The 22,461-nt window shown below is 38.7% G+C and overlaps 1 protein-coding gene across 2 annotated transcripts; it reads left to right on the forward strand.

Moving 5' to 3' along the window:
• The first annotated feature begins 6,627 nt into the window (after nucleotides 1–6,627).
• Nucleotides 6,628–22,010, forward strand: si:ch73-335m24.2 (protein eva-1 homolog C). Of its 2 annotated transcripts, XM_048544920.2 has the most exons (8): nucleotides 6,628–6,880; nucleotides 10,705–10,904; nucleotides 15,189–15,312; nucleotides 16,012–16,164; nucleotides 17,488–17,631; nucleotides 18,065–18,136; nucleotides 19,905–19,997; nucleotides 21,520–22,010. In XM_048544920.2, exons 1-8 carry the CDS (start codon nucleotides 6,778–6,780, stop codon nucleotides 21,900–21,902), a joined length of 1,272 nt encoding a protein of 423 aa, XP_048400877.1. In that variant the 5' UTR covers nucleotides 6,628–6,777; the 3' UTR covers nucleotides 21,903–22,010. The 2 variants fall into 2 exon arrangements, with proteins under 2 accessions (XP_048400877.1, XP_048400878.1); XM_048544921.2 differs by lacking the exon at nucleotides 19,905–19,997 and having other exon boundaries at nucleotides 6,630–6,880.
• Nucleotides 22,011–22,461: the final 451 nt, after the last annotated feature.

Raw genomic sequence — 22,461 nt, forward strand, 5'->3', positions numbered from 1 at the left:
ACACAGCAGGCCAAGCAGCATCTTAGGAGCACAACCTGCTGTGTTCATCCAGCTCCACATTTTGTTATCTCGGATTCCCCAGCATCTGCAGTTCCCATTATCTGTCTCCATATATGGGCAAATCTGTTTGATCAGTTATTCCAAGAAGTGGATTGTCAGTAAGTCAATGGCTCTGAGCATGTTTCATTCATTCATGGGATGTGGATATCACTGGCTAAATCAACATTTATTGCCCATCTCTAATTGCCAAGAGGCTGGTTAGAAGTTAATCACGTTGCTGTCGGTCTGGAGTCAGATGGAGGTCAGACCAGATAAGGATAGCAGGTTTCCTTTCCAAAAGAACATTAGTGAACCAGATGGCTTTCCCAACAATCAACAGCGATTTCATGGTGATCATTAAACTGTTAATTCCATATTTTTATTTAAATTCAATTTTCACCATTTGCCATTATGTTGGTTATTGGATTAATAGTTAGCAATAATAACAACAGCTAGGCCATCATCTACCCTCAAAGTTAGTAACTACAATTGGTGCCCATTAATGGTAGAAGGGCTCAAAAATGCAATAGCTCAAAAGAAAGTCATTCTTTCTGTTATACTCTGGTTAGCTCTTTCTAAGAAGTATCCACTCTCTCACCTTTTCATCAAAACCCAACAATATTTTTCCTGTGAAGTATTTGTCCCATTCCTTATTTTGAAGTCACTGTTCAATCTTCTTCCACTGATGCTGAACATAGTGCAACCATCAGCAAACCTACCCACTTCTGACCTTGTGGTAGATGAAGCAGATAAATGGGCTCAGGCCTAGAACACTACCCTGAGGCACTCCTGCAGTGGATGTCCCTGGAGCCAAGAGGACTGACCAACTTTTAACATTTTCCTTTGTGTTAGGAATTATTCCAATCAGCAGAGAACCAGTGAGCAGTTTGCTGTAGAGTAACTGCTGATCAAAGCACTATCAATGCTGATAATAGCATTTTTTTTAGTTCGATACATTTATTTATTATGTACACAATAGAGTTTATTTTAAAGTTACATTTCATTTCTTATTTATATTAGTTTGGAATAAACACAAAGTGTTTGGATTTTGCTTTCAATGTTCATGGCCCATACTGGCTTGTAACGAAATTGAGGGCTGTTGATGGGATTTTGAATGCACGATTTAACATGAGGCATATGATAAATTTGGCTAAAGTTTAAACTAGCGGGGTTCCATAGTGAAATTTTATTGTACATTTTTGAGATGTTATGCTATTTTCAATTGTTTGAAACATTTCTGGAGAGCAGAGATTAATCCACGAAATTATTGCAGCAATTAACAAATTTAAGGTAATAGCATCAACAGAAAAGTTGAAGTTAGATTTCAAAGCAGGGGACTTTATTTTGAAAAAAATTTATTTCAGGCAAGAGTGCAGTATTTGGAATTAGAAGTAAATGTTAATCTGGACAGTAAATTTGGTTAGAACTCGGTTGCAGATAAAACAGCTTTGAAGAGAATAAAAAGACAACAAAAACAAAAAGCGGGTTATAGGGGGATGGGTCTGGGTGGGATGCTCCAAGGGGTGGTGTGGACTTGTTGGGCCGAAGGGCCTGTTTCCACACTGTAGGGAATCTAATCTAATCTAATCAATATGGTAGAATTTCAAACTCAGCTCAAGGATGAGCAAATTTGAGACAGTCAATGATGAGACATGGAAGACTTTTGTCGTGAACAGCCATATTCTTAGAAATACTCCTGAGTGTACAACATATGTAAAGTAGTTATATACCATTTTGCTATATTAATAATTCTTGTTTTATTTCACCATTCTATTTACAAATAAAATGGTTTTGTTTAAAAGAAAGTGAAATGTTGTGTTATAGATCATTTGGTTAAAATGAGAATTTTGGATTTCTCTTTAAATATTAATAGTCCATTATCAGATGGTAATGCCCCAATCTTTCAGTCATTCAGCACCTCTTTCTCCTGCAGTTTCAGCTATATAGTGATTCTTTAAAATTTGGCATCTTTGCATTTACCCCGATAAGTGCAAAGTGATAAATTTGACAACATGTCTCTCTTTTCAGCAATACTTAAAAGAGAATTCTTAAAAAGTCACAAAATTCACAAAAACAGAAATTCCTGAAGAAAACTCAGCATGTCTGGCAGCATCTGTGAAAAGAAAACAGCATTAATATTTTCAGCCCAGTGAATGTAGGAACATAAGAACCAGGAGCAGGAGTAGGTCATCTGGCCCACTGAACCTGCCCTCCATTCAATAAGATCATGGCTGATCTTTTCATGACCTCAGTTCCACTTATCCACCCTTTCACCACAACTCCTAATCCCTTTACTGTTCAAAAAATTATCTACTTTAGTTTTAAAAACATTCAATTAGGAAGCTTCGACTGCTTCACCAGGAAGGGAATTCCACAGATTCACAACCCTTTGGGCGAAGGTGTTCCTCCCTAATTCATTCCTAAATCTGGCCCCCCGAATTTGGAGGCTATGCCCTTTTTTCCTAGTGTCAGCCTACACACACTACACATAGTCCCCCAGTCCAAATCATCAATGTAAATTATAAACAATTACAGTCCCAACACTGATCCCTAAAACACACCACTAGTCATTGATCCCCAACCAGGAAAAAACTCTTATTTATCCCCATTCTTTGCTTCCTGTTAGTTAACCAATCCTCAATCCATGCTAATACATTGCCTGTAATGCCGTACACCTTTATCGTATGCAGCAGCCTTTTTTGTGACACCTTGTAAATTGCCTTTTGGAAATCCAGATACACTACATTAACTGGGTCCCTGTTGTCCACCATGCTTGTAATGTCTTGATTGAATTCAGCAAATTAGTCTAGCATGACCTGCCTTTCATGAACTCATGCTGCGTCCACCCAATGGGACAATTTCTATCTAAATGTCTTGCTATTTCTTCCTTTATGATTGATTTAAGCATTTTCGCCACTACAGAAGTTAAGCTAACCGGCCTATAATTCCTCATCTTTTGTCTACCTCCTTTTTTGAACAGGGGTGTTACACTGGCTACTTTCCAATCTGCTGGAACTGCCCAGAGTCCAGCAAATTCTAGAAAATTACGAGTGCATTTGCTGTTTCTCACCCATCTGTTTTAGTACTCTGGGATGCATTCCAGCAGGGCCAGGAGATTTCTCTACCTTTAGCTCGCCCAACACTACCACCTTGTGATAATAATTGTGAGTAGGTCCTCACCCACTTCAGTCTCCTTGTCATCAATTACTAGCATGTTATTTGTGTCCTTCACTATGAAGACAAATACCTCTTCAATGCCTCAGCTATTTCCTCATTTCCTGTTATTAAATCACCCTTCTCATCCTCTAAAGGACCAATGTTTACGTTAGCCACTCTTTTTTTGTTTTATATGTGAAGATAAACTTTTGCTGTTTGTTAATATTCTGAGCTAGTTCAGTTTCATAATCTTATTTTTCTTTATACCCTTTTTGTGGCTTTCAGTTGATTTTTAAAGTTTTCTCACTCTTATAGTTTCTCACTAGTCTTTCCTACTTTTTATGCCTTATCTTTCAATCTGTTGCCCTCCATTATTTTCTTTAGCATCCATGGCTGAATACCCCTTTTTCTATAGTTGCTCTTTTTCACTGGTATATAGTTTTGCTGAGCACTTTGAAAAATTGCTTTGGAAGTCTCGCACTGTTCCTCAACTGTCCCACCATAGAGTTAATGCTTCCAGTCTATATTAGCCAACTCCACCCTCATCCTATTTTAATTTCCTTTGTTTAAACATAGGACCCTGGTATTGGATTTTATCTTCTCACTTTCCATCTGTATTCTAAATTCAACCATACAGTGATCACTCCTTCCAAGAGGATCCCTAACTGAGAGATCATTAATTATCCCTGTCTCATTACACAGGACCAGATCTAGGATAGCTTCTTCCCTTGTCGGTTCCATTACAAGCTGTTCAAAAAAAGCTATCACGGATACATTCAATGAACTCATCCTCAAGGCTGGCCTCACTGACCTGGTTCAACCAATTGACATGTAGATTAAAATCCCTCATGATGATTGCCATATCATTTTTACAGGCATTAGTTATTTCTTTGTTTATTGCTAGTCCCAATGTGATTTCAGTATTTGGTGGCCTATAGGCTATTCCTATCAGCGGCTTTTTCCTTCTTAGAATTTCTGATTGCCACCGAAATGGATTCAACCTTATCGTCCACAGAACCAATATCATCACTCCCTACTGCCCTGATGTCATCCTTAAATAAGACACCAACACAACTCCCTTACCTTCCTGTCTGTCTTTCGGAATAGTCTCATACCCCTGGATATTCAGTTTCCACTTGTGACCATCCTGCAACTATGTCGCTGTAATGGCTACTAAATCATACCCATTCATGACAATTTGTCCCATTAATTCATTTACTTTGTTTCAAATGCTACAAGCTTTCAGGCAAAGTGCCTTTACGCTGGTTTTAATACCTTCTTTTTGAATTCTAACATCTCCATTAATAATATCTCCTGAGTTTTCCTTCCTCTTAACTTCCTTCACAGTCCTCGATGTAGTTAAACCTTCCTGCATAAATTTTAACCTGTTTTCTTTTCTATTACCCGTTACATTTCCTGTTGTTTTACCCTTCCCTTCTCCCCATTTCACTGTTCTAAAGTCCTAGTGACCACCCTATTTATGGATGAGAGTTTGCTCGCTGAGCAGGAACGTCTGAAACCTAACCTTTCAGCTCAGCGAGCAAACTCACATCCAGAACCTCAACCTGAGCTACAAATCTTCTCAAAACTCACTAGCACCCTATTTATCCTTTTTGCTAGAACACTGGTTCCAGAGCGGTTGATCCTTCTTCTGAACAGTTCTGAAAATGGGTTACTGTACTTGATCATTAAAGCCGTTTTCACATTTGCTACCAGATCGGAATTTCCAGTTTTGTTATTTTTTTTCAAGATCTCCAGTATCTGTAGTTGTTCATTTTCCAAAGTATTAGTTGGAAGACATTATCAACAAATAGGTAATACTTCCCTTGTACCAGAGCAGCCTATGTGACAATTGTAAAATACTGTGGATGCTGTGAATCTGAGGGGGAAAAAAATGAACATATTGGAAATTCACAGTAGATCAGGCTGTGGAGAAAAAAGCAGAGTAAAGGCACATATTGTTTCGACCCCACTCCATAAAACTGGTGTAGGAGGAGGAAGGCCCGCTAAACCAGCAGTAGCTATGTTGGTATGGCTCTCCTGCATTCCCACCTCATGTGGAATTTTCTAAGGAAAGAGGATGAGCAAGGTTGGATATGCACTCTTTTGCAGATCGATCCAATTAGAGCTTTGAAAGAAGTCATTCTGAGATACATTGGTAATTCATTGCTGTTGGAGTCATCTCCGGCAATATGGTATCCAGCCAGCAAGTCAAGCAGTCATTGGAGCTAGAGTCTCCACCCGTAACCGGCTGGGCCTAGGGAATGATTGTGAGTCTCTTTATTCATTGGTATTTCCATACGTAACCAACAACATTGTTCTCCTGACATACCATCAGGATGCTCTTCAGCATTAGCTGCACTTACCTCTACCTGCCAGGCTGCCTGCTGTGCCGCAGCTCCACAGATCGGGCCTCCAGCCTCAGAAACCTGTCCACCGCCCTTAACTGCAGAACAAGCTTTGTGGCAACAAATTAGGCAATAGCATCCTGGAAAGTTGTGCAGTGGACACATTCGCCTCATAGGCAAACTGCAGAATCTCACATAGATCTAATATCACAACTTCACAAGCTTCAAAATCTCCCCTCCCCCCACTGCATCACAAAACCAGCCCAGCTCATCCCCTCCCCCCACTGCATGCCAAAACCAGCCCAGCCTGTCTCTGCTTCCCTAAATGGTTCTTCCTCTCACCCATCCCTTCTTCCCACCTCAAGCCGCACCTCCATTTCCTACCTACCACCTCATCCCGCCTCCTTGACCTGTCCGTCTTCCCTGGACTGACCCATCCCCTCCCTACCTCCTCACCTATACTCTCCTCTCTACCTATTATCTCTTCTCTCCATCTTTGGTCCGCCTTCCTCTCTCTCCCTATTTATTCCAGTTCCCTCTCCCCATCCCCCTCTCTGATGAAGGGTCTAAGCCCGAAACGTCAGCTTTTGTGCTCCAGAGATGCTGCTTGGCCTGCTGTGTTCATCCAGCTCCACACTTTGTTATCACAATCCCAAGTCTACTGGAAAAAACAATGCGGTGTTCCAGGTCAATAACCTTTCATTAGAAGACACTCAACATTTTACATCCCTACTCTCTCTGTGAAGGAATGAGTCCTTTTTATTCCTCCTTTTTGTGTTATTTTGTTATGCCTGCTGGCAAATGTAGGTGTATAGATGTCTGTGAGGAAGCAACAGAGCTCAGTTGGTCCATTTTGCCTGGTTATTTAATCCTCCAACACGCACTGTTATGTTCAGAATAGCTGTTCGGACAAAGTACTTGAGGACTGCCTTTGCCCATTGAAAATATCTCAGGGAGCAGCAGAGCTTTCAGCAAAGGGTTATATTGAATGTGGGGCATTGTCCTGTAACACTGTTTACAAACAGCTCCCATTATCTAATTCATGACAAATCATTGGTGTCTCGTTCTGTGTGCCACTGATCTTTGTTAAAGAAAGCTGTTAATTCATCGCTTACCAGTGAAAGCATCACAGCTGCTGGGAGCCTGACACCAAATGCGACAGGAAAACTGAAAAAATTATTCACCCAATAGAATAAAATACGTAACTGCTCCAAAATTTTATCAATCCATCAGTATGATGACATTGAAAGAAGTTAGATGTCAAGTGAGATTCTCATTTGTATCACTGTTTTGGTTTAACCTCTACGCTCAATCTGAAGCATCTCCGGATTTCTCGGGTAAGTGCTTGCTTGGTAAACCATGTTTTATTGTGCAGAATTCTTTTCAGTTTTAACACAGCATAGGGTTGCAATCTTCCACCTCAAAATGAGACGCCTCAGAGTTAGAGGTTAGTAACAAGTTTTAATGCAATGCTTTCCAAAAATGTCAGGCCAGTTCACGTTTGAGAAGAAAATGTTTTGAATTACTGCCTAAAACCATTAGTCATGTTTGAATCTTTAATTAACCTTATCTTAAACCTGCTTTCTTACAGGGTCTGAGATAACAAGGTGTAGAGCTGGAGGAACAGTTGGACTTCCAACGTGAGTGCTCATTGCACTCACTAGAAGCTATGTATACTGTTACATAGGACCTTGTCCTGTACAAGTAGAGAGAAACTATACTTTTTAAATGAACGAAAGCATTTGGGCAACTTTTCTCTGGTATGCTTATTGCAATGCTTTGAAAAATCAGAGTTTACTTGCCTTCTTTGCAATTAAACAAAAAAAAAGGGCAATTGCTCTCTGGTGCATGCTCCACGGTAACTCCTTGACCATTTAGAGTCTTCTTAGCAACAAATCAATACTCATTTCTCACATATCATGAACTGTTGTTTCCTTTGCAATATGTTATTCATAAATCTGTCCTGATGGGTAAAAGGCAAAAAAGCTTCAAATTATGTTTTTTTTTCACCAATAATCGAGTTCTTTATTAGCAGGAGACGAGAAGAGGCTATAGTTGTGATGGGATAATTGAACACCAGGAGGGTCTTTTTGGTGCAACAGCACTGCCCTTACTCTGGGGGTAGAATACTGTGGTTCAAACCTGAATTGCACTGGGGTGTGTAAATAACATGTCTGAACAAATTGATTTAATATAGAACGAGAGATGGATCAAGTCAAGCATGAGTCATTCAAGGTAGCTAATAGAATTGTTGAAAGAATAAATAATAAAATTTGGCTGGTATATCTGAATAAAAAATAATTTATCTTTAACATTAGAACATAAAAAGGAATATTTAGAAAGAATTTATAATGCAACCAATGATGAGAATATAGAGTGCATCACTATGTGATTATAAGTCAATCATAGTATTTAAGAAAAATATGAAAGCATATGAGAGGAAAGAGTCAATAGATGGCTCTGATACAAAGGCTGTTTGCACCTTCTTCTAATTGTAATATTTCTACAATTGCATGAGACTCAGCCTCAAAAGAGGGGGAAAACAATATAGGTAGAAATCAAAAAGGAGCTGGATGGCCTGGGCAAGTCTGGCATTGATCGTACCTGTCCATCACCGGACTACTCAGGAGACAGATCAGGGTACAACTGTCCATTGTATCCAGGTGGCTGGTACAGCAATACAAGTTTGCTTGGGAGAAACGCAACCCAGCTGCAGCTGCTGGGGAAATGAAAAGCAAACATTGTGTGGAGGAGCATGATGAGAACTTTCTCGGGTGGACTGCTAGTTTCCATGGAAACATGATGAATGTACTTTGCACTTATCTGAAATTTCCATCTCCTACTAAAACAGAAATACTGGTGTTCTATTTATGTCACCAAAATTATTCAAGGCCAAGGGAGAGAAAATTTAAATGCAACACTAGTTAGGTACAGACTGTGTGCCCCAGATCTGCTGATAGGAAGACAGTCATTGCAGCAGTATGGACTGGAGTTCCACATCAGGGCCGACCATGTGCACCTTCCCTGTCAGCTGCCCTATACTCCATCTATTCACCACCCAAACTCCTCACCTGCCTGGCACCCTGCATCCAATACACCCAAAACCCTACCTACCTAGCCCCTCACCCATATGGCACATCTATCTCTTACACACATGCCACCCTACCCCTTCACACATCTGGTGTGCCTACCAATCATCCACCGCCATCCTAGTCTATCACCCTGGCACCCCAATTTGCCACCCAGCTGCACTCACCCCTCACCCACCCGACATCCTGACCACCAACATCAAATGTTGTCCTACACCAATTCACCTGGCACACTGATTCCACAGGGATCAGTGCTGGCACCACAACAGTTTAAAATACATATTAATGACTTGGAGGAAGGAAGTGAATGCTCTGAAACCAAATTTGCAGATAACACAAAATTTGTGAGAGGGATACAGACAGTTTACCGAGATATGTTGATAGGTGAAGTAAGTGGGCAAAAAGTTGACAAATTGAGTATGAGTTAGGAAAATGCAAAGTTGTTCATTTTGGAAGTGAGAACAGAAGAACTGAATAGTATTTAAATGGAGGAAAGCTGCAAGACAAAGGGACTTGGGGATTACTTGTGCATGAAACAAAGTTAGCACAAGTGCAACATGTAATCAGGAAGCCTAATGAAATGTTGGCCCTTATTTGAAGAGAGTTGGAGCAAAAAATTCGAGAAGTCTTAGTGCAACCATACAAGGTGCTGGTGACACTATATCTGGAGCACTCCGCGCAGTTTTGTTCCCATTATTTAAGATTCAGATATGGTTTCCTTGGAAGCATTTCAGAGAAAGTTCACTAGGATGATCTCCGGTATGGAGGATTTGCCTTATGAGCAAAGATTTGGGACTCTACTCACTGGATTTTAGAAGATAGGAGAATGAGTGATAATTTCATTGAAAAATACTGGACTCTTAAGGACCTCGACAGAGTAAGTGTTGAGATGATGTTTCCCCTCATGGGAGAGTATAGGACCAGGTGACACAGTCTCAGAATAAAGGGATACCAATTCAAATCTGAGATGAGGACGAATTTCCTCTCTCAAAGGGTTGAGTGTCTTTCAAACTTCTTGCCAAATAGAGGATTGTGAGGGCAGAGTCCTTGTGTATCTTTAAGGCTGAGATAGATAGATTCTTGATCTGTATGGGAATCAAGGGTTATGACTAAAATACAGGAAAGTGGACATGAGAAATATTGGACCATTCATTATTTTCTTGACTGCTGGAGCAGGTTTGATGGACTGAATAGGAACAGAAGTAGGCTATTTCTTCAGGTCTTATGGTCTAACCCTCACCTACCTCCCTACCCACCAATCACCTGCCACATTACTTCGCAACCTACCTCCCATCCAGCTGTTATCCTACTGCTAACCAATATTCGCTCCTCTACTCTTCCTGCCAACATATATAACCTCACATTTTCCCACATTACATGCCCTCTGTCAAGATTTTGCTTACTGTCTATATCCCTCTGTGGGCTCTTTATGTTATCCTCACCACTTGCTTTTCCACGAACTTTTTGTCAGATGCAAACCTCGCAATAGTACATTCACTTTCCTTAAACAAGTCATTATACATAACGTAAAGAATTGTGGCCCCTGCACTGATCCATTCCATTGGTTTCAGATCATCATCCTGAAAGTGCACACTCGCCCTCCAATAAAATAGGAGGGTTGACCCCTTTATTGCAGGAGGAAAAATATTTTAATTGCTTCAAGCATAGTGGGTGAAACAGGAATCTCTGACAGGGATCCAGCAGTGACCTGCATTCAGAACAACAGTGGGAGTGATCTGGGATACTTAGCTTAAAAAATCCTCCACTAGGCTGGAGCAAGACTATACGGGGATTTGAAAACCTAAAAGTGAACTTTTTATTGTGATAGAATGTTGGTGAGTTTGAAAATATTTGTTATATCAATTTGCAAAATGACGATGCACACATTGTTTTAACAATATACCCGCGATCCCAGGAGCAGGACAGGGAGGACAGAGACACAATGTGACAGGAATGTGTAATTTAAAATGCAGGCTGATGTAAAAAATGACAGTTTAAATGACATGTGTTGTTCACAAATTTAATAATAGGTCTATCTCTCAGACCACCAGTAATCAATTTTAATTCTCCAGGATACCTTCTGAAAATTCTACAGAACCACACAGCTCATGCGTGCGATGGAGATCGTCTGTCAGTAAGCTGCCCACCTCAGACATCTATTAGCATTCTGGCTGCTTTCTATGGTCGCCGTGTTCCCAGTGAACATTTGTGTCCCAGTAAAAGGAACTCTTCTGCTGAAAGTACCCATTGTGCTGCCCTCACTGCTACACCGGTGGGTTATATAACTTTTCATCCATTTTGAAAATGCAAATTAATTACAAATACTATTTTTAAACTTGTAGATCTCACCAAATTTGGGTTTTTTAAAGAAAGTTTTACAAGGGGATGTTAATACTTGCAGAATGTGAATAATATTGACAAACAAATTTCAACACAGCAAAGTGTTGAAGTATTGCAGTTTGACAAGATAAATAAGGAGATCACATTTTACTTGGAAAATAAGAATCTAAATTGGGTAGAGAAATCCAGAAATATAGGAATTCAAGCATGTAAATCACTGCAATAGGAAAAAAAAACAAAACACTAAGGCTTATTTCTAGAGGAATGGAATTGAAAATTGCACAAGTTATGCTAAATATATTGGAATGAAGTGTCTATAATATATATTAATAATTTTAGGAGTTTGAATTTTAGAATAGTGGCATATACAGATGGTTAACTTTTAAGTGTTCAAAAAATTAAAAAAAAAGCTAAACTAAATCAGAGATAACACGGTGTGAAACTGGATGAAGCCAGCAGGCCAAGCAGCATCCGAGGAGCAGGAAAGTAGACGTTTCAGGTCGAGACCCTTCTTCAACTTTCCTGTTTCTCTGATGCTGCTTGGCCTGCTGTGTTCATCCAGCTTCACACCGTGTTAGCTCAGATTCTCTAGCGTCAGCAGTTCCTACTATCTCTAAACTAAATCAGATAGCCTTTTTGGAACAGTGATCAAATCCAGTGTCAGAGAACAGTGAAAGTTGGGGTGTTAATGGAAGATTGTTTTACAATGCTGGTTTGCAACAGTAAGAGTAAACATTGAAGACAGGAACAAAAACATAAATTGCTGAAAAAGCTCAGCACGTCTGGCAGCATCAGAACTGAGAAAGGGTCACTGGACCCGAAACGTTAACTCCAATTTTTTCCCCTCACAGATGCTGCCAGACCTGCTGAGCTTTTCCAGCATCTTCTCTTTTTGTTCCTGATTTACAGCATCCTGGGATGCTTAGCCTATTAGCTTGCTTTTGGTTCAGGATAATCAAGCATTGATTTTAGCTTAGAAAACCTAGAAATTAAATGTTTTGGGTAGCTCAGTAGAGATTTGACTAGAGTCAGAAACAACTGTAGTTTCTCTTACAAAAAGAGGAATATGGCACAGTTCATGGCAAAACGCAGTTAATTCAATCTGGAAGTCTAGCTTGTGAAGCTTCCAGACTGGGAGCATTTGGTTAGAAATTTACAGGTTATGCAGAACTGGGAAAGTCTGGGTTCACAGCTGTATGAGTATTAATGGAAGAAGACTTCATAGCTTACAGGAAGAAATTGGACAGAATCTCATACCCAAACTTGTAGATTTAATATAAAGGTATAATTTCTCTGAAGCTGAATTGCCGTTCAGTGATAATTTTGGGGAATAGATTGTAATGTTGTTCTGTTAGATGTTTTCAGATATTTTTCCTGTGTTCTATAGCTTGTTCCATTTTGTTTTTATGTAATAAACTTCTTTTATGAAAGAAAGTTGTGAAAGCAGTGAATGAACAACATCTCAACTAAAGAAAAAGTATCACATTCATTTTAATTCGGAACCTAATTTATCCAGTATTACTGTCCCCTAGGATCATAACACTATAATAAACCTTGGTTAAATACACTTACAGTATTGAGTACAATTCTGCTTGCCATTTTATGGAAAGCATATAGAGGAACTGAAGAGAGTGTAAATAGATTTAGGAGAATGAAGTTATGTCTATCATAAACAACTAATAGTTTTCGTCTCTTTGCAGAAGCTGAGAATTGACTTAATTAAACATCTTTGAAACCATGAAAGATCTTGATAGAGTAGGCAGAGCGAGAGATTGGTTCCTCTACTGGAAACAACAGAATAAGTACTAGAATACAGTTACGAAAAAAAAGAGGCAATTCAGAAATCACATCTTTAACTGGAGACTGATGATAATGTATAACTTTCTGCCACAGGAAGTTATTGAGTAATATAATACAGTTAAGAGGAAACTAAATAAATATACCTGGGAGAATACTTCGTTTTGTGGTAAAATTTAAGATCTAAACATTACTTACAGTTCCCAACAGACAGAGTAATATCAGTTCACTAATGACTATCTACTATGCATGGTCATGTTAATCTTTTCTGAGAGCAATACAAAAAAAAATCAAAGAATAGAACAGAATTCTTGTTGACTCTTCATTTCAGAAATTAAGTCTGAGGAACTTTGATACTTTCTTTGAGAGCTCTAAAGTTGAGCTTGAGGAGCTTTGAGCAATTTGAAATGCTCAAGTTTACACATCATATTGAAGTATGCAGTGAGTCAGCATTGTAAGCAATTTAAGAAAATAGCACTTAATACATATTTCAGGACAATATGGGAATTCAACTTTAACAAAGAAGATTGGTGTCATAACAAACACATCTTGCTGAAAATGGTTAAACTAGCATATGATGAAAAACTGAATGTTTTCTTCACTATGGTAGTGCCTGATGATTTTGTTGCAGCTTTTAACCAATGTTGTTGTGAGATCTTAGTTCAAAGAAATACACTGAAACTGATCAAATTTTGTTCTCTCATTATGGCATCAAGAATGTGACTGCATTGAGAACTGCATTCTATGAGAGGGAGCATGTGTTAAATTAGATTGAGATAGATTACATTCTTGAATTGAAGAAACTTGCTTTTATGGCAGGTATGGCACAGATTTAGAAACATGCTCATTGGAGACCGAAAGAACAATTAGCCAGCCATGCTTTTGAGAAAAAGTCAATAAACTAACATGGCAGAAGGCCTGTGACATGACCTAGGCCATGGAAATGTCCGAAAGAGAGAGTTACAAATTACAAAAGGAGTTCCTTTAAAAATGGAAAAAAATGCTGTAAATCAGAAACAAAGACAGAAGTTGCTGGAAAAGCTCAGCCGCTGGCAGTATCTTTGAAGAGAAATTAGGGTTAATGTTTCAGGGTGAGTGAACCTTCTTTAGGAAAGGAGCTCTTTTCCTGTGCTGGCAGGGGAAGTTCAAAGAATTTTAGTTTAACCACAACAGCTAAATTCAGACTATCAGAGTCAGTAGGTTACATGCCAGTGTTGCCATGTTAGTCAACAAACATTTAAAAATTTGTGATAGAGTTAGCTGAGGAAAGATGGAAAACACAACATATGAAAGACATTTAGACAGTTACATGGATAGGAAAGATTTAGAGGGATATGGGGCAAACAGGATTTTAGTTCAGTTTAGGAAACCTGGTCAACATAGACTGTTTCTATGCTGTATGTCTCTATGACTTGTTGACCACAAACAGTGGCTTGGACAGTTTACATTGAATGGTATGTTTCCATGCCATTTATCCTATGTAATCCATGTAATTCCATGCAGAACAAATTACCAGAGTGTAATTTAACTCACAGTGTTTTTAATTAAACTGAAGCAATGGAAAGGTGCTATTTCTGCAGTAGAGGAGATTTTATATTGCAATATTCTTTTCTTAAGAAAGTAAGACTTATTTACTGATAGGTGTCATGCCCAAAATTTGTGGCAATTAATGATGGAATGATCATCCACACCTACCAGGCTGATACTCACTGCCTGACAAATTCAGATGCTAAGCCTTAAAGAACACACTCCTTCCAAAATGTGCACAAAATCACTTTTGTCCTTTTCTATATTAAACCCTCATCTTTGATGTCCTCTCATCAAGGCTTTGAGATCACACCTATCTATGTACTTAGACAAAGATACACATGATGCTTTGCATGGAGCCTTTTGCCGTGAGAATTTATGAAATATTTATTTTCATTATTTCAGTAATCTTTAAACAATATCTAAAAATGACATTACTGATGCAATAAGAGTTGTTGCTGTCAGGAGTATCGTATTAAAAGCATCTTCGGTCCGCCTCCCCCCCTCTCCCTATTTATTTCAGAACCCTCTCCCCATCCCCCTCTCTGAAGAAGGGTCTAGGCCCGAAATGTCAGCTTTTGTGCTCCTGAGATGCTGCTTTGCCTGCTGTGTTCATCCAGCTTCACACTTTATTATCTTGTTCTGAATTAGCTCAACTTCACCAACTTACTGAAAACTCACAACACATGCAGAATGGTGCTGAGGATTCTGGCACATGATGTAATCCAGAAACAAAGAAACATGTGTTTCTCTATTGTGGATCACTTCAGGTGAAGTCTTCTTGGAGAATAATGAGAAAATACTATTTATCCAATGGGCAGTTCAGTGCATCATGATCATTTTTGTTTGTCAATGTACCATGGAAAGTAAACAGTATTTGTCCTTCTTGCAGAAAGTATATGATGAGTGTCAGGACCAACGCTCCTGCCAGTTTTCAGTCAACAGTCGGATTTTTGGACTTGATCCCTGTCCTGGGACCAACAAATATCTGATTGTTTCATATAAATGTAAACCTGGTAAGTAGAAAACCAGATAATGTATTTTAGAAAAGAATGCTCAATGGTACTGCAATTAGATTGCATATGAGGGGGTCAGGGGATGGGGAAGAATGTTTACAATACTATTGTTGTGATATGTTAACAAGCATATTGTTTGGGCTTACACATAAGAAAATCTTAACATGAATATCAAAGAGACCTGATTTCAAATATTGCTATTCCTATTCCCTAGGAATATTCCTCACAGTTTAACTTGCATACAAATCAACCTGGAATTTCCACAAGGGATTTTCTAATTAACAATCACAATAACTTCAGCAGAAGATCATTGGAAACCCTGGAGAAATAGCTTCATGGAAATTCTACCTCACTATGCTTTTTATTCAGTAAAAGAAATGTTTCCAGAGAGTCTCCCATAGGTCTACCTTTAGCGTCCTCCTCTTCCCCTGCTGCATGCTTCAGCCTGGCATCTCGAGGCAAGGATCCCATTTCCATTGGCATCTGTGATACACATTTCAACTGCTTCCCCATCCTTACAAATCTCTGTCTTCTACACTGCTCGTTTATGATCAAGTCTTCGGTAAGCCATAATGTCCTTCACTTAAATTAGCTAGATGACCAAGTTTAGATCACAACAAAGAGGCACGGATGAATTATTTGGCCCAAACCCCTTCCTTGTTTCCCAGCCTCTTCCAATTTTCTCCTTTTATGTTATAGATGGACATGAAAGCAAATTTGCATGTGAAAATGAGGATCTACAACTCCAGTGTAAGAACCAAACTATCCTTGTCATTTATGCTGCAAGCTTTGGACGAATCCTCCACGGGAATACGGAATGCCCCTCTGTGAACAGTACAACACCAGATATTGGTGAGCTTATTGCTAGAGGTTCCCAATTTTCTAGCACTTTCTACTTTTGTTTCCGGTTTCTAGTTTCTGCAGTATTTTAGTTCTTATTTTCATTCAGCTGTCACACAGACACTTTCTAGCAAATATTACTGATCACCGACAGCAACAGCCATGAGTCCATTTGTTTATTATTGCCCTCTCTGTAGTCCTGTTAGGCCCAAGATCAGCTAACTCAGCCTATTGTGGGACCGGAGATCTGAAATCCTTTTGATTTCTGTATCTTAATGATAACGTAAGTGACACAGAGTGATTCATTGAACAACTGGGGAGCTTATTATTAATTTATTAACTGTCAACTAGAATTAAGATAAAAATACGTATTTGATATCAAATATACAACATTGTTTTTTTCCGAACAATTGACAATCTGGTTCGCTAATATACTTCTGGGAACAAAACTGTCCTCCCACTTCCTGGTCTGGAATACATATGACTTCAGATCCACAGGACGGTGTTGACTCTTAATTGCCCTCTGAAATGATCTAGAAAGCCAATTTATTCAAGGGCTATTAGGGATGAGCAATAAAATGCTGGTCTTGTGGACAAAGTCCTTTTCCTATGTAAGAATAAAAAACATTGTTTTTAGGACTAACATTACTTACGTTTTTTTCTTAAAAATGCATTTTTTAAGATCTTATTACAGCTATTATTCACTAACGAGGTAATGAAATAGATGTTAAATTAAATGGATGTATTTTCAATGACAAATGGTTAAGTATGGCTACCATTTTGGAAATGTAAAGTCTTGACAGTTGTGAGGGAGGAGAATATTCAGTGAAATTGAGAGAACTCTGAATTTTCATAGTGAATATCAGACCCTAAGATCAAAGTAGAGAAAAGAAGCCATTCGCTCCAACCATCCAGAAAACACAAACACTTGTGGAGATAGGATTTAAAATGTAAAACATAGAAACATAGAAAATGGCAGCAGGAGTCGGCCATTCACCTGCTCAAGCCTGTTCCACTGTTCAATACAATCATGCCTCATCATCCAACTTTGTACCCTGTTCCCGTTCTCTACCCACACCCTTTGATCCCTTCAAACGTGAGTCCTGCCATCCCAAGGATCAGTTTGGCAAACTTTCATTGCACTCCGTCCATAGCTACAACAGTTAAGGAGCCTGAAACTTCACACAATACTCCAAATGTGGCCTCACCACGGCCCTGTACAATTGCACAGTAAGACAGTCTTACTGCCATACTCAAACTCTTTCACTAAAGAGAACCAAGTATTTGGAGAAAATCAGATGGTGCAATGTTTAGAATAACTTCTTTCTTTTTAAGAGTGCTTGTCACCTACAGCTCTGAGGCAAATGTCATCGAGGTGTCACGGCAAACCGAATTGTTCGATTGTTGCCAGTGTTCTCAGTTTTGGTGATCCGTGTTTCCCTGGAGTCCGCAAACAACTCCAAGTATCATACACATGTGGTAAGAAAATCAGAGACTTAGAAGTATTACTCAAAAATGGTATCATGAGGGGCATGAACAGTATGAATAGCCAAGTCCTTTCTTTCAGGGTAGAGGAGTCCAAAACCAGAGGGTACAAGTTTAAAGGTGAGAGGGGAGGGATTTAAATGGGACCTAAGGGGCAACTTTTTCATATAGAGGGTGGTGCATGTATGGAATGAGCTGCCAGAGGAAGTGGTAGAGGCTTGTACAATTACGACCTTCAAAAGGCATCTGGATGGGTACATGAATAAGAAAGGTTTAAAAGATATGAGCCAAATGCCGGCAAATGGAGCTGGGTTAACTTAGAATATCTGGTCGGCATGGACTAAGGGTCTGTTTCCATGCTTTACATCTGTTTGACTCTAGATAAATGATAACCATTTGTGTAATTGTCTGTATTTTAAAATTTCAGTTCCAAAAAAGCTGTTTGAAGAAACTGGTCAAGGAGCAGTGAATCCATTCCTAATATCAGATTATACTCATGGTACGAATTCAAATGTTTATCTTTTTCATGTAATTGTGTAAAAGATATGTTTTGAAATTAGTCAGTTACTGAAAAAAGATGATTCCACATTTTCATATTTATTTTTCAGTGAAGACTTTATCCAACAGCAGATACCTCTTGTCTCAAAGCATTAGACTTTGTCAAAGCAGAGGAAACTAACAAATGTAACTGATAATTGCCAAAGACACTTATAATTAACACATACAAGCTTTCTACCTGAATACTACATCAGTTTGAATTAGTTCTCCTCCAAGTTGAAAACCAGTTGATGCTGGCCTAGCTGGTAATACCCTCATCCTGTGGTGAATAAGTCAAATACAAGACAGGGGAGTCATTCTAACTCATTCTGGCAGTATTACAGTGAATTGACAGTTCTTTTCACACCTGGTTCAATTTTCTTTCCCAAATTATTCCAAAACAAGAACAAAGGCCCCAGATTGGACCACATAATTAACTGATCTTACTCAAGTTAGAAGTAAGATACTACAATTGATCTCTGCAAGCCTGTACATGGGAGAGGAAAAAGTTTGGTCAGGCCTCTTGGGCTGAATCACTACAAAGTATGCATGTACAGATCATGGGTCAGATCAATCATAATCTATCATTGAAGGTTTACAGTCTACAATACTCACTGACTTGGAGTTGCTAAAGATAGGGCACTTGAGCAAAACACCTTAAGGATGCTGGTGTTTGTGTTCCACGAGAAGCCAATACCTTCAGAAGAGATATGGAAATAATTAGTAATAAACAAAAAAAAAGTCAAGAAACTCATGTACAGATCATTTCAGCAATGGCATTTTCACAGCCTGCTGACATCTACTGAAGAATGCACAATGGGACATGTAATCAGGTACAGCAGCAAATTGTATCTTGGGAAGCTATAGTTCTTTGAGTGAGAGAATAAAAATAAGGACCATAAATGACCAAAATAGACATTCTGTAAGTTGGGCACAAATAACCAAAAGAACAAATCTAACAAATGAGGATAGTGTTGTGTGGAAATTTGACTGATCTAGTAATCCACAGAAGCAGGTGGAACTTGAACTCAATTAATAAATCTAGAATATAAAGCTAGTTTCAGTGAAGATGATGTTGGAACTATTGTCAGTTACTGTAGAAACCCATCTGGTTCACTAATATCCGTTTAGGGAAGAAATGATGTCATCCTTCAGGTCTACATGCGAATCCAGACCCACAGCAATGTGGTTGGCTAACTGCCCTCTGAAATGATGTGGCAAAGCCACCCAGTTCAAGGATAATTAGAGATGGGCAACAAATGCAGGCCTTTCCAGAGATGCCCACATTCTACTGAAAATTTAAATAAAACCTTGGTTATAAGTATATGTTCTGCCATCAGGAAATTATGAAATGTCTTTGCTTCAACAAATGGAAATACATATTGACAAAATCTGCAGAAATTGGAAATGATGACTCAATTCTGTAAAACATTTGCCTTCAAAATTATTGTGTGAATAACAGGGCACAAATACAGTATGCATTAGCACTGCATCTGTTATCTTAAAGAAAAAGATAACAATTATTTTAACACATCTCAGATTGTGTACAAATGTGCTACTTCACATTTACAGAGCATAATTCCAAATCTGTGCATATTATTTTCATCATTTTCAGCTTAAAATTGGTTGAGACCCATTCTTCAAAGATTCCTTTACACAGTCAATTTCTGAACAATAGAGATAGCCAGTTTTGAAAGCACTCTCAGGTAGTTTGTACTTATTTGCTGCAGGTGGTTGGTATAATGGCCCAAGAATATCCATGCTTTATGCCAAAGATGTCGTGATTGTTAGCAGTTCTCTGGCCACTTTTGCCCACCTTAGGGGTATGTTTCTCTGTGCTGCTAATGTGACTCTAATAATGCTTTAAAATTAAGGCAACTAAACACATTTAGTAACAGTATAATGAATTAGCAATGAGATTGGTTATTTTCAGCTAACCTGCTAACATTCCTTTCATTTTCACCTATATGTTGATCAATTGTCTCCCCAGTTACAGATAACAAACCCAATATTGATTTAATATAACCTCCAAAAAGCATGCCTAGATTTCTTTGTATAAAAAGAAAATAGTTGAAGCAACTAACTTGGCTGAAGTTGAATGAGTCAGTCTTTTTTTTTCATAGATCTGAAATTTAGTCTATTATTTGAATTTCCACTCCCAAGATCTCACTAGCAACTCAGAAATGTGGTAATATTGGCTGGAAATTACAGTTTAAATGATCACCTTTTCCAGTACTCAAGTCAGAAGTAAGATACTACAATTGACCTCTGCAAGCCTGTACATGGGAGAGGAAAAAGTTTGGTCAGGCCTCTTGGGCTGAATCACTACAAAGTATGCATGTACACTTTTGACCAATTCAATGTAAATAAAGAGCAGGATAAAGTGGGACAGTTGTTCAGATCTTGGCTTGATTCTTAATGATTGCCATTGAAGTAAATTCATTGAAAACATTAATAATTAATCTCGTTACATTGTGTGTGAGAAAATGTACAGATCTTTCAGCCTGATTTTTTACAGGGAAGCTGGAGGAAATCAGGGTTGAATGTTAGTCTTACATTCAAGGATCTCAGAAGAGGCGATCTCTCTCAGGTTTTACTGGATTTAGTGTAGGACTTTAACATAGGTTAACATTTTTGTTCATCTTTGATCCCTAGCCACAGCTAGTCAATTTGAGAGATTGCCTTCTGAGTCTTAAGCCTACAGCACTTGGCTACATTGGGGGTTTAGAGTGGAGGAAGAAAATGATAAGGAAGGTCGGTTGGAAAACAGATTTATTGACCACAGTTTAATGGAACTGTGGGAAATGGGAGGGTGGGGAATAGTTGGGCAGAAGGTAGTTGTTGGAAGTTAGCTTAGTATGTCAGGAGGAAGTCCCAGTACTTTTCCTGGCCCACCAGCAGTGCTGGAGAGATGTTAATCTCCCTGATCCAAATGTTTTCATGGCCATTCCACTGCCAAGTCTCCTGAGGTCCAAGAAACCCAGACAACCAGTTTAAATTTAAAAATGGAAGTAAAATGAGATATAAGCACCCTTAATAAATAATAAATGATCAATCAGCCTCATGAAACAATTTGGTTGCCTGCTTTCTGATTGCCTCCATTTAAACAGGAAATGTCCATGGTCAAGGCAGGTTGGGCACATGCTTAAGATTTTTAACATTTTAAAACACCACCCAATCAAAATCATTTCTTTTGGGCGAGTAGTGTGGTTAAAATTCTGTCCTTGATCTCAGATATACATTTCAGAAATTCCCTGGAGGGCATCTCGAAAGCTAGATGGCTAATAACTTAGTTTCCAGATTGCATAACAAGATTTGATTTTTGCCAAATCTGTTTCACCTCAGGTCTCCCAGAGAAGGTGGCACTGTACTTTGTGTCAGGCGTTTGTTCTGGCTTAGTATTCATCCTCTGTGCTTTTGGATTTCATGTGTTGGTGAGACAAGATCTTAAGAAGCTCCTCAGAGAGCCAGAAGACAACCAGGAGTGTGAAAATGGACACACCAAGATTTCAGATGACAATGATAATGATGACGATGATGCTTCCTCTGATATCTCATTTAGACGGTTGACCAGACAATACAGGACCTCAGACAATATCTTCAGCCCTGAGGTAGCAGCTGTGATGGCAGACAGAGATGAACAGAAAGAACAACAGGATAAGGAAATTTGGCTGAATAAGGAATCCAGTCCCTACGCAATCCAGAACCTGAATCAGCATCCAAGCTGAATGGTCAGAGTAACAGATATTAATAAAAAAAGCTGTGAGGCATTGTGTTGAAAGATAAAAATGATACAAACTTGACGATTAAAAGCTTGAGAATTTTATGAAAAGGTCTTGATTGAGTAGAGATGACAAATGTTTTTGAATCCAGCACCAGAAAAATTATAGAAACCAGAATGTGACTTTCAGTGCTGATCAATGGGTCGCCCTTTTCTGTTTTAACATGGTTAATTTCTTTGCTTTCATGACTCATATTTTTCATGATTTTCTTATTCTTCTTTACATTGTTTCCTTTATTCTTTGGTTAAAGAACCATAGAAAATAACAGCAGGAATAGGCCATTTGGTCCACTGAGCCCACTCCACCAATCAACATGATCTTGGCTCATTTTCTATCTCAATGCCATACTCCTTTACATATTTAGTTTCTAGAAATACATCTTCATTATCTTTTTCCTTAAATATGTTCAAAATCTGTGTCATCACAGCCTTCTATGGCAGAGAATTCCACTCCCTCCACAAGTTTACTTTTCTCGGAGTGAAAAAATTTCTCATCTCAGTTGAAA

Source organism: Stegostoma tigrinum, chromosome 15, assembly GCF_030684315.1.
Source record: "Stegostoma tigrinum isolate sSteTig4 chromosome 15, sSteTig4.hap1, whole genome shotgun sequence".
NCBI classification, from domain to species: domain Eukaryota; kingdom Metazoa; phylum Chordata; class Chondrichthyes; order Orectolobiformes; family Stegostomatidae; genus Stegostoma; species Stegostoma tigrinum.